This window comes from Gallus gallus, chromosome 21 (assembly GCF_016699485.2).
Source record: "Gallus gallus isolate bGalGal1 chromosome 21, bGalGal1.mat.broiler.GRCg7b, whole genome shotgun sequence".
Classification (NCBI taxonomy): domain Eukaryota; kingdom Metazoa; phylum Chordata; class Aves; order Galliformes; family Phasianidae; genus Gallus; species Gallus gallus.
In genome coordinates, this window is record NC_052552.1 from 2,372,685 (window position 1) to 2,385,606 (window position 12,922).

At 49.9% G+C, this 12,922-nt stretch overlaps 1 protein-coding gene across 10 annotated transcripts in view; it reads left to right on the forward strand.

Moving 5' to 3' along the window:
• The first annotated feature begins 1,547 nt into the window (after nucleotides 1-1,547).
• Nucleotides 1,548-12,922, forward strand: part of ACAP3 (ArfGAP with coiled-coil, ankyrin repeat and PH domains 3) — a 65,762-nt gene continuing 54,387 nt past the window's right edge. For all 10 annotated transcript variants that reach the window (XM_015297115.4, XM_004947414.5, XM_004947415.5 and 7 more), the window contains exon 1: nucleotides 1,548-1,654. In XM_015297115.4, coding sequence (XP_015152601.2) covers nucleotides 1,608-1,654 — 47 coding nt within the window. In that variant the 5' untranslated portion in view covers nucleotides 1,548-1,607. The remainder of the gene's footprint in view (nucleotides 1,655-12,922) is intronic.

Genomic DNA, 12,922 nt, shown 5'->3' on the forward strand with positions numbered 1-12,922 from the left:
TGTGTGAGGGGAGCGGGCCGAAGGGCTCCCACAGCGGCACCCGGGCCCGTGGATTTCGGCTTTGGAGGGGATGGTGACTCGCAGTCCCCGAGCTTGCGCGTACAGAAACACCCCCGTGTCGTCATCGGTGCTGGAAAGGGCAAAGGGAGACGTCAAACGCGTCGATGGAAGCAGGCAGAGCAGGGGCCAGCAGAGGTCACCTTGCCCGTTCTGGAGGGCCGAGCTGATACTTCTGTGTTCCTCAGAACCCTCCAGCACTTATAACGTTAAATCAGCTCGGACTGTGAGCTGCACGCCATCCTTCCAGAGCACAGCGGATAAATGGAGCAGGGCTGGGTCCTTAGGCAGAGCCAGAGCCTGGCCTGGAGGCAGATCTTGGCTGCAGTCAGTGTGGACGTGGCACAGAGCATCTTCCTACCCCTCGGTTTAAGCCGGTTCTGTCCATGGCTGAGGTGATGCCTCACCATGCTGTGACACCGAGATGCCCCGTGGTTTGGTTTGGTTGGTTCAGGTGCTCACTGAACAGAATGCGGTTGGGTAGGACACGGAGGTTCACACTCAGGGCACTTCTCAGGCTTAAATTCAGCCATCGGTGCGGTCCGTGCAGTTCTCCTGCCTGTGGTGAGTGATGGGTGGAGGATCCAAACGAAGCTCGCTGTAATTAGTCTCATTTATCCGTGCCACATCACACTGCTGTGTCCGGCACCAAACGTGATCTGCTCCCATGGACCCGCAGGCCCAGATGTCGTCCTTTCCTTGAGTGATTACATTGGCTTCGGTGGAGTTACTGCAGATTTACTGCATGGCTGATGGCAGCAGCAAATCCACTGTGTATGGAAAATTAAAAACTAGATTAAGCAGTAACAGGATTGATGCCAATCCTTTTGACACTAATGGCAGGGAATTGCTGCGTGCCTCCCCGACAGGTCCAGGTTTTTTTTTCCTCTACTGTGGCCACAACCCCGTGGCAACCCGAAGGACGGGCTGCGCTTCCAGCTGCTGAATTAATGCAGAGACCTGAGGGGATGGCCAGGATCTGAATCACAGAATCACAGGGCTTGGAAGGGGCCTTAAAGCCCACCCAGTCCCAACCCCTGCTGTGGGCTGGGTGCCCACCATGCTGCCCAGGACGCCATCCAGCCTGGGCTTGAGCATCATGCTGATGGTGAGGCACCCACGCTGCTCTGGGTAGCGGTGCCAGAGCCTCACCGCTCTCTCTGTGAACAATTTCTTCCTAACATCCAACCGAAATCACTCCTCTTTCAGTTTAAAGCCGTCCCCCCCCCCTTGTCCTATCGCAATCAGACCGTGCACAAAGGTGGTTTATCAGCTCCTATCGACTAACTAGAAGGCGCAGTGAGCTCTCAGAGCCTTCTCCAGGCTGACCTATTGCGGGAAAACCGGGGGCACTGTCATCCTGTGATAACCGGGGGCATCCGCAGCTGAGCTCCCCACCCCGTGCCTCCAGCCGGTCCCTGCCCGGCCCTGCCCTGCCCGCCGGGCGGTGGTGGGGGCGGGCGCAGTGCCGTGCCGTGCCGTGCCGTGCCGCGCCTCGCTGCGCCGCCGCCGGGCGCTGCGCTTCCTCCGCTGAGCTCCGAACCGCGAGGATGACGGTGGAGTTTGAGGAGTGCATCAAGGACTCGCCCCGGTTCCGGTAAGCGCCGAGACCCCCCCCCCCCCCCCCCCGTTCTGATCATAATAATACTAATAATCGTGATAATTAATAAAATAAAGCGGATGGGCTGCGTGGAGAGGGGGAGAGGTGAGAAGCAGCCACCGGCCCCGTGCGGTGGGGATGCTGTGCCGGCAGCCCGCTCGGGACGCTCGGCTCGAGGCTCATCCCAGCCCCGCTCCATAGCACGGGGGAAGCGGCATCGCTCCCCGGAGCGGCTGGACGTGCTGCCACCGCGGCCGGAGCCCGTGCCCAGAAACACGGCGTTTTCCACGCGCTCACATCGCCGTCTCTCGGAGGGTGGATTCTGTTTTATATAGCAGTCTTGAAGGAATCCGGGCTCTGACAACAAAGAGTCCGTCGTGGCTGTGCTGCGTTGAAATGGGACGGTCTGAGCGCTGCTCGGGGCTGGTGAGGAGTCCCAGAGCCCGGTGCGGATGCTCGTTGTGCCCGCAGCACCCTGGCTGGGTGTCCGGGTGCCGTGGGATGTCCTGGTGCTAGAATGGAAAGATGGGAGCTTCCACAGCTGGCGATCGCCTGCTGCATTCACACTGTGCTTGGATGGGGACAGAAGGAAGCAGACAATAGCCTGCAGGAGCAAGTTGGTTGGAAATACGTGCGGGGGACGGTTAGCGAGGGGCTCTCCATCCTGCAGGCATTTCTCATTGCTCCTCAAGCGGTTTTGTTTATTAAATGGGGCACTTTGCATTTTCCTCCGCGTGCATTTGGAAGGATTTTCTCGGAATAGAAGCTTGGTACAAAAGGCTGCAGTGGTCTGCTGCTGTGGCTGCTCTGAACGGTTGTCATTCTGCGTATGCATTCATGTAGCCGTGTACAGCTGCAGGTAACACAAAAACCCTGTGGGCGCTGCAGCCCAGGTCTGATGATCCCCAGGGCTGTGGGGAGGGTCCTCCTCCACACCTCGCAGCTGTAATTGCACGGTGAGATCCTGCTCTTACATGTTTCAGGGCTGTTTCTGGCTTGGCACGGGCAGCACCCTGTGAGACGATGGGCTGCTCCTATTTGCGTGCCTGGAATCACGGGAGTTTTTTTTTTTTTATCAGGAAAAGTTAGATATGCAGGCAGGCGTGCAGAAGGTACAAACCTCCATCCTTAAACCTCTGCTCACTCAGCAGCCATTAGAATTTCTTCTTCTGTTTTAGTTTTTTTCTTAACTGTCATTTTATCCTATGGTGCTGCCATACATGTGAACTGCTCAGTGGCATCCTTCCAGAGCAGTGACCTCACTGTCCAGATGTCTCCTTCCACATGGCAGTGACCCTTCCCCCCCCCTTCCCCCCTCACCAGTGACGTCAAGATTGATGGAGATGTTTATTTATTTATTTTGCCTTTGGTGTGCGTGGGCTCCGGGCCAAGTTTCTTAGTATGCAGGCAGCATCATTCTGCTCTGTCTGCTCCATCTGTAAAAACAAAACAGCCCTCAGAGTACTGTGTTGGACCTTTATCAAAAGCCAGTTATTTAAGCAGGGAATTATGAACTATTTCCCCAATGGCTAGACGCAGTCTAGAGCAAGAGATTGGGTGAGAGAATAAGGCTGGATGATTCAGGGGGGCCGGTATGTATGTGTAAGGGGAATTGGTGACAAGCATTTGAAGGGTTGTGGTGAAACCAAAACTGAGTGCTGTGTCATAAGTTCAACGGTGAGCCCCGGAGAGAATCAAATGGTTTTCTGTCTGAGATACACAGGAAGAAAAAAACAAAAACAATTGCATAAAGGCACACTGTATGAGGCATCCCATAATAAGGCAACCAAACTAGTCTACTTTAGCAATCAAATCCGATTACATGCCAAAGCACTCCGAATCAATACTCAATATGCAGTCAATCCATCATTGCTTCCTACTTCATAGGGCCCAGTTGCTGACCCTTTTCCCCCTCCTTCTGATTTTCATTATTTAAATACATTCAGATCTCTAGACTGGCAGATAAACCTTATTTCTGTTGGGCATCTTGTAGAGACATGTATCTTCTGCTTCAGTAAACAAATGCTAATTACCTTGTAAGACCAGTTTTAGCACATTTGAATGCAACCCCAGTGGATGTTGTGGCTTTCTGCTCCCTCCCTGCCATGGGAGCCTCCTGTTTGGCCAGCAGCAGCCTGGGAAATCTAGGAACACATTTCTGCTGGTCCTACTCAGTGGTCCAGGTGCAATTGGCACTAATGGGAACACGGTCACCTATCCTGGGTGTGAGGAGCGATCGGGAAGATGAGGGTAGAGGAGGAACAAATTGCAGGGGCTGGGTCTGGTTGCAGCACTTTGTGAGCTATAGAAAACCCCAAATGCCTCTGTGGTAATTCCCACGAGGGAGGGAAATAAGTGGTTATTTCCTTAACTAGCACTGCTGTTGCTCTTAACTAACCTCGTTAATCAGACTTGCTGTGAGCTCAGGGTTCCCAGCCGGCTGAGCCACCCCTGGTGTTCGTAGCTCTCATGCCCACGGAAGCTCAGGCATGGAACTGCTGCTCCAAGAGAGATGGAATAAAGGAGTTGTCATCTGCCAGAGGAAAAGGAAGTGAAAAGACAAGGACGTTTAGGAAGTATTTTCTCCCTCTCAGTTGAGTGTTTCAAACAGGATGGGAGGAAATAAAAACACTCAACTCCAACTGATACTGCTAAGTCTGGTAACAGATTGTATTAGACAAGCCTAAAGAGTGCATAACCAGTTTAGATGAGTCCATGCTGCGTGAGCATGTGTTAGAGAGGGCTCTGAAGAAAAACCTTCAGTGCCTTGTGTGACTTTTGGCTACTGTCAGCTGGCACTGCACACCGTTGACACGCAGTCTGATGTAAGCCAAACTTATTAGCTGAAGTTACTTGAAAGCAAATGTAAATTATACCCAGAATGGCAAAAGAAGGGCTCTTCATCTGTTTAGCTAAATGCATTTAACAAAAAGAGCACATGCATTGATTTGAAGATGTTTTTTGTTACACAAGGCTTCTTATGTAAGCAAGATCCTTGCTACTGATGGTGGTTGCAGGAAGATACGCCCACACAGAGAGCTTCTCTTTGAATCAATGCCTAATGAGTACCATTACCATCACTTGCTGGTTTAGTTGCACGAGTGAGATGATGTTATCACAAAAGCAGCACGATGCTATCTGCATCAATCCTAATTCCTGCCTTTATTTATTCTATTTCTCATCTCTTTATCACTGCACTTCTAAAGTCACAGGGGCTCAGGTATGTGAAGGAGGAGTCAGAGCAGAGATGTCACAGTGAGTTTCTTCCTCTCGCCCCAGCTGTGAGATGCTCTCCGTGCTGCAGCAGTCCATCCTGTCCATCCAGCTCTGAGATGCTTGTACCTTGCTCTGGTGCTTTACACATGCACTGAGGTTTCCTTTCCTCTCCTGGCTCACAGCCTCACCTACTCAGCATCATTCTGAAGTGAGCCCAAGGCTAATACAGAGGCAGATCAGGCAGGTTGGAATTGGGCATGGTTTATGGTGGGGTCCACCCCCAAGCTAGCACTGTGACCTGTCCCTCCACATGAGATTTTGTCACCACGTGTGCTTGTGCCATACCAAGGCCGTGGCTGTGACAGCACCACCCAAAGAGGTCTTCTGACGGAGCAAAGCTGTGCTGCATTTCAGCTGCTCTTGTGTCAGGCTTACAGCAGATCATAGTACGACCCTCACCCTGGTGCAGGCTTTTTTGCTCTGTGGGTGGTAACACAGAAGCATATGGAATGAGCATTCCTTTAATTGCGTTTCCCTGTCATCAAAGGTGCCACGGGAATCCTGAAATATGATTCTATGATTCTACATGCTTAGGAAAAGCTGCAGTCCAGCTTGTGTTACCGTGGGCACATCTGAAGGTATTTCTTCAATGGAAGTCAAGGAAAATCCCCTGGTATTAGAGACTGCCTGGGTGAGAACTCAACTGAGATCTCTGGCTTGGCATTGCTGATGGTATTTGATGCCAAAGTTTTTGGCAAGTGGTTTCCTGAGTAATTTTGAACTGTGAGCTGCATGAGCAGAGTCTCCCAAAGAGCCAGGGATCTGAAGCTAAAGCCCCACAGAGCCATCTCCACGCTCCAAGTCAGTAAGGGACTGCTTGTTGTGGTTGCCAAGACAAAACTGGCCAGATGTAGAAGCTGTGAGTTTGCAGTGGATGGTATTCAACTCAGATATTCAATCTCTCAGGCTGCTTGTGAGAGGGAGAGCTCTTAAGTTCCACGATGTAGCACTCTGACAGGGGTAATTTTGTTGTTTCATAATTTGGCCAATCGACTTTGTTACCACCATAATGCTCTTGTAGCATACTTCGCTGTGTAACTGCATGTACCTTGTAAGAACCTTTGCAAACTGGAGTGTTTCTGGTTGTCTGACAGATCAGTATGGGAGTTGGAGATGGTTTTCCTGTTGAGCAGCTGTTCCTCTCCACGTCCTTTGCTTGCTGGGATGTACGTGGCTCCAGGGAGATGGAAGTCACCTCTGCAGGCACTGATAGACTTCTGACATTGTTTCCCTCTCCTTCACAACCCTGGTTACCTTGAGATAAGTGTAAGGAAAAAGCTCTTCAGTCCTAATGATTTTGCAGGGGTGAGCTCTGGGTCTCACTGGGCGTGAGTCTGGACTGTGTTCCCTCAGAGCCTTCCAGAGGGCAACCACAAGGAACCCTAAGCCTCGTCCTTTTGGGAAGGCCAGAAGCCACTGAGAAAGCCAAGATCAGGGTTTTGCAAGTTGTTCATTTTCTAGCTGTAACAAGGAATGTAAGAGGGTTGCAAGTTAGTTGACAGAGCTTGCTAAAAGGAGAAAACACAAAAGAGCAATAAGCCTGTGGTAGAAGAGGATAATTAGACCCAGAGAATTGCTGATGCTGGCTTTTCTGCAGCATTGCAATGCTCTGTGGAAGAGTCAGCCATTTTGCCTTGGGCTGTGCCACATGCCTTGGTAATGGTGCTTTGCTGGTTGTCCTGCTTCCATGTGGTGTCCTTGGATCCCAGTCCTGGTCCTCGAAGGACTGCTGCTGGGCCAAGTGAGCACACTATCTGTGTCACGGCCACCATCAGCCCCGTGCTTTTGCACTGTCAGTAGGGCAGTACAGCTTTGAGCTATAATCACTGGAAAAGGAATAAAGCACTGTCTTATCTGCTAATGCACTGATCAGGGCACTGTAAATCCTGCTACAACTCTCCAGTTACTTACATCCATGCTGGGGTATCTTGCAAGTCTGTTTCTTCACTTAACGAGTGCCTTCTGATTTGTGGGGTGCATATTCTATCCAACATCTCTCCTGTTTCCCATCTCTTGTCAAGACAAACTTGCTGAAATGGCCATCCCCATAAAGCCCCAACTCTGAGCCTCCTAACAGCCCCGTCTCTTTAAAACTTGGTTCCATAACACTGAAATTTCAGCTAAAGTATTAATTTTTTTTTTTGCAGCAGGAAAGCTAGTGCAACCATGAGGTTTTCTGGCTTCCTAAGCACTGGCTTTGCTGCAAAAAGCAGGCAGCTGCTGGCTTTGTGACTCTGGTTGTTTGGGATAAAGGAAAGAACTCTAAAAACAGACCTCCAGTCCACGTTTGACTGAATTTTGGGGACAGGTCACTGTGTTTCCTTGGAGCCAGGAGTGCTTGCTGGCTTGCAGTTCTGCACATCACAGGTCTGTATTCTGATTTCAGACACTGACAGTGATTCCTGGCTGCTGTTTCCCAAGCGTTTGCTACACACACAGCTCCTCCCTTAACGAATGTGCTGCTTGTCTTCTGTAAAGCTTGCTTTAAAAATGGGGTGGAGGGAAGGAAGGTAAAAAGGAAGGTAGAAGAGAAGGCAGATTCAGCTCTGTGCTAACACAATGCAGTGCAGACTTTTCCTGTGTGGAAAGGAAGAGGAAGCAAGAGCAGAATTTGCTTCCTCTTTGACCAGCAATTGCAGACTTGGAGAGGGAGGAGCAGGCATCCTGGCCAGCACAGAAGGTTGGGGTTTGTGCCTGCCAAGAGCTTTCTAATTGCTTCTTCCTCTTCTCTGAGGCACTGTTGAGCCTGCCCTGTTAAGATCTTGGAAGGAAGGCATGGAACTGGAGCTACAGCACTGTCTGTGTGTTGGAGCTCTAGGGAGCTTGGTGTCTCAGTTCCAGGCCAAGGGGTGGGAGGCCATGGCTGCACCCAGCCCTGGGAGCTGTGTGTACCTGCTAGGCTGCATGGAGATGCATTGCATCCCTAGCCCAGAGGACAGGGAGCAGAGCTGGGTTCCTGGATAGTTATTCCTGTGCAAAGAGTCTTCCTGTTTGCTCCTGAACCTGAAAGCTGCCTGGAACCAATAACCCCAAACCTATGTTGCAATGGCTGCAGGGAGGTGCTGGGTGGTGGGGCAACTGGCTCTGCCACTCGTCCTATGTGTATGCACACAGCCTGGGCGTGCATGCATCTGCCCTGACAAACTGGGTGAGACAGCACAGGTCACAGGAGCAGTGAGTAAGCGACACGTGTTGCTGCAGGAGCACAGTTCTGCTCTGAGCCGCTGCTCCTCAGAGGAGAAAATAAGGCCACAGGTAATGGCCCTACTGAAACCTCGTGGCAAAACATTCATTTCGCTCAGTGGGATGCATGTTTAGGTTTACTGGTGAAGGTTTGTTTTAAAACAGTGCATCTGTGGATATTGTTTTTGCATGTTGCTGTCTCCTTTGGCAAAGAAAGGAATTCAGCACAGAGATCTTGATTTATAGGAAAGGAGAAAGGAGCAGGAAAGAAGCAATGGAAAGGTTGTATGTTGTGTTCTCAACAGCTCATGTCAGCCCACTGGACACAAGGTTAGCCAGCCCCACTAAGATCCATTTACAGCAGCATGCCCACACACATATCGCATTCTTGTCTTGCTTTTTTTATCTACAAAGCTGCTCACTGGAGAACTTTGCTTATATGTGAGGTCTCTTTAGGGGGCAGAGAGCATTCTGTTGCTCTGATAGAGTTAAGCATCACTTATTTCTGGGGAATAACACCCCCAGACAGTGACTGGGAGTAGAAATGTACTGGATATAGATAGCATGGGCCGTGTAGGTAGGGAATGGCTCGAAAGGGAAGCAGTATATTCATTACAGTGGATTAAAGCAGTGATGTCAGAATTCATGGGTGGCACATCACAGGGTGAAGTGCTCATTCATTCCTTAAATAAGCAGAAAGTGGCACAGTCTAAACAGATTATATAATATCAGAGAGTGAGATAATCCCTCCCCTGCATACCCAGTCTGCTTCAACACACTGTAGCGAGGCTTAATGGTTTCCATACTGTTTATTAATAGAAACAGCATGCATGAACACGTGTGTAAATGTATATGTGCACATGCAGCTCTTCCAGGGGCTGGATACATCTGTCTTTTGATAAGGAAAGAAGATGTTTTGTGGGAATAAAATGCATGACCTACACGCACATGCATTCAGATCCACGCAGCTACAAATACATCTCTTGTAGTCCTTTCTCAGCATCCGAGCAGCTGCGCCAGTCTTTATTTAACACAGCAGACTGACATGTGGCTCTGTCTGCTGAATCTCCCAGAGTCGGGCTGACAATGCAGTGTACTGCATGTGGACATGTTGCAGATATATATAGCTGCAGTAAAGAGGATCTCTATGGGCACGGGGAGCGGCTGAAGGAGATGTATCTGTTCTCCCACATCAAAGCAAGGTTAGGTTGTGCAAGTATATGGACCTGTGGCTTGATCTGAGGCTGGTTTTTGCCCATACACGTGGCAGAATACCAGCTTAACATCACCACGATCCCACTGCATTCACAGTGCTGTGGTGGTGCTGGAGTCTCAGTAACTACTTGGAGAACGTGGCAATTTGAGCCTGGCAGTTGTTCCTGCTCCATTCCAGCATCAGTGAAACAATGCTGTTTCCCACAGCTTGCTTTCTTCCCAGAATATCACCCCTTTGTCCTCTCTGCTAAACCCAGTTTTTGGCAGGAAGGCTGAATTTGTCCCCACCCTGTAAACCTCACCCCAGGATGTAGGAAATGGCCACAAAGATAGCACTGACATAGCAGGAGGCCCCTTCCCCTTTCCTGTCCCATTCCCCTTCCCACACCCTTCCCTGCTTTCCCTGCTTGCGGGTTGGCCTTTCAGATGGGGCACTTGCATTTGCAGGGAAGCAGCTACCTGAGGGCTGGGGGATGAGGAGGCAGCAAGCTGGCATTTAGGAAGACTGCTGCCTTCAGTGCTCTATGAGCAAAATGAAACAGGTTCAGCTGGATGGAGTTAAGGAGCTTGGAGTAATGGAAGTCTCTGACTCACCTGAATTCGGAGATAATGCAGGAAACTGTGGGCCAATGGCATGCTGGTTGACAGGGCTGTACAGCTCCAAGCTGATAGATCCTATATGCTGATGGATGGGAAGTGACTTCTCGGAACTCGAACTGCTATCGCCTCTGGGCTCATCCTTAATCTTCACTTGTATCTATTGCAATTATTCCTGGTTTAATATTGCAGCCTGGGTTAGAGGCACCAGTGCAGTCAGGACATATGGAGGTGGAGGAAAAGAAAACCTTACACTTTGCAGGAGGAGGTTAATGGTGCGTGTTTTGCATGCTGTAATGGCACTGGAATTGTCTGCAGTGAAGTAAACCCTGGTGTTTTCCTGGTTGATAACACAGGTGGTACCATTTTCCCTCAAGACAGTGGGAAAAGTGTACTTCCGTGTGATACAGTGCATAGGGGCAGGCTTGCAGGTGAAGGGAAAAGGTGGTTGTATTTCAGTGCAGAAAACAGAGCATGCCATGATAGAGCTGAAGGAAGATTTAAAACGTAAACTGCAAAAGCGACAGTAAAACAGCAGTTCCTGTTTGGTACAGTGGAGATAGGAGTTATCTGAAAAGGTGCCTGACCCCTCCCCATACTTCTCTTTTACCTGCACTTCTGAACTCTGTGGGATGAGGTGTGCAAGATGCCAAGAAATCCAGAAGAGCTTGAGGTTTCCAGCTGGTTTAACCACAGTGGGAAAGGATGGAGGATGCATACGTGGGAGTCCCACAGGGTTGCACGCTGTTGTTCTGACCCTTGACTTAGTGCTTCAATTCTTTTTCTGCTGCTGAGGCTTGGGTACTACAATGCCAACTTTGTTCCCCCTTGCTTGGACCACATCAGCCAGCACAGAGAACCTATTAATTTTTGCTCCGAGCAGCACTGGTTCCTATTTCCTGCCCAGTGATTCCCTCCACCCCCAGCATTTTGGCTTTTTGTGTGGGCTTGGGAATTTCCTCCTTGACCCAAGGCCCACCATCTCATATTCAGAGCATGGCCCAGGTCAGTATTAGGGATGACCAGCACAGCAAGGTTCTTTCTACAAGGATGATTTACTAGCTGAAGCATGATGGACGCGTGATTGTCCATCATACGGGGCAATAGAGGGCAGATAAGTGATCTGTAGCTGCTAGAAGTTGTGCTATCAGGAGACATTTGGCAACTCTGGGAGAGCACAAGCAGCACCCAAATCTTTCAGGGTGCTGCCCCAGTCGGTCAGCACTTCCAGCACTGCTGCAGCCAGAGGGCAAGACCTTGCTGCGTTTGGCAGGCAGCAGCACAGGAAAAGCCTTTCAGACAAGAGACAAAAGGAGCAGAGAGGTTGGGGAGCTCCATCTTGAGCCAAAGCCCAGGGAGGAGGGGGGGGCGGGGGGGGTGTTTAGAAACAAGGAGCATTCAGTGCTGAAAGATGCCTGCTGGAGGAGGGTGGATTGAGCTAAACTATGGACGAGGGGAAGTCTCAGCAAGGCCTTCTGGATCTCCTCCAGCCCTGTTGGTAAACGGATGCTGCTGGGTTCACTTAGGGGAAGGAAAGAATTGTTTGATACTAGTTTCTTGATTAAATCCATTTTGCTTTTAAAAGAAAGCTGACACGCTGTCTAAGGAGAGGCATGCCCACGTAACGTTTCTTTTCTCAGCTGAGGAAAGAATATTCCTGTAAGTGGTCATTGCTTTGCAGTTTCCATTTTGCTGCTGCAAAACCTTAATCCATTGAATTGAGCCTCGCAGCTGTGTCATCTCCTGCAAAACAAGTATTCAGATCAGAAAGGAAGGTAAAGATCCATTCAGTTTGACAATACAAATTATTAGCTATCAGCGTGAATGGTGCTTGCTCTGATGAGCAAGAATAACAAAGCTTCAAAACAAAGCCCATCTGGTAGCTGCCACAGAGCAATTTCCATCTCCAGATTCTGCTGTGGCTGGGGTACTTCTCATTACATTCATGCACGTTGAGGACTCTTTAATGGCTAAGAATGAGGGAGGATGCTGCAGAGTGAGTTTGGAGTGGCTGCTGAAAAAGCCCTATTCCTCTGCTTGGCCACCTCTTACACACAGCTTTGCAGTCCTAGTCGTCCTTGGGGTTTGCACCTGTCATGCATGGTGGAAACTGGCCAAGGAGTGCTCAGCTCCTTTGAAGATGAACAGGATGTTGTAGTGAGAGCTTTAATGTAGTTTGGATGCCTTGCCTGGAAATGAAAGTTGGCAAGTTGTGCAATAGGGTGTGCTGGGTCTGAGCTGGGAGTCATTTTTTTGGTTTGTTATTATAAGAGAGCGAGAGGAACATGCTTATCTGTTTGGATGCATAGCCTCCTTTGTAACCTACACAGGTTTGGGATGGAAGTGTGCAGTAATTAAGTTATAGAGCTGCCGTGGCAGCCAGATGTTCTCTCCTACTGAATATGCCATCGTTAGTTGCTTTGCTAATTCATCAGCACCAGTGCACATGGCTGCTCTGTGGAACGTTCCACACGGAGAACCCATCACTGCGGTGCTCAGCTCAGCATCAGCTCAGAAATGACTTCTGATGGACTGAACCACTCGCGTACCACGGGCAGCAATAGGAAACGGTTGGCTGTGATGTCTGTCAGGATTTTCTCCCCCCGGCCTGTAGTGGTGAGTGGTGGAAAGTGAACTGCTGCCTGTGTGGCATTTCCTCTGCCTTGTGCATCCATTCCCATCTGGCCATCCATTCCCAACCCAGGCCAGCCAGGGTTGGACAGCGAGCATCCAGATGCTCCAGGGAGAGGTCCAGATGCTGAAGGTGCTGTCTCCTTGAACATTTGGCTGTGGGTTACAGAAGAGAAGCAGAGAGGGAAACATGTTATGAGATACATTACATAAGGAGTGCATTAAAGGAGCTAAGGGAAGATTTCATCTTTAAGCCATTAAATCCTAGAGTAATTTAGGTTGGAAGAGACCTCTGGAGGTCACCTAATCTAATGCCCTTCTCAGAGCAGGTCCAACCAGATCGTGTTGCTTAGTGCCTTGATT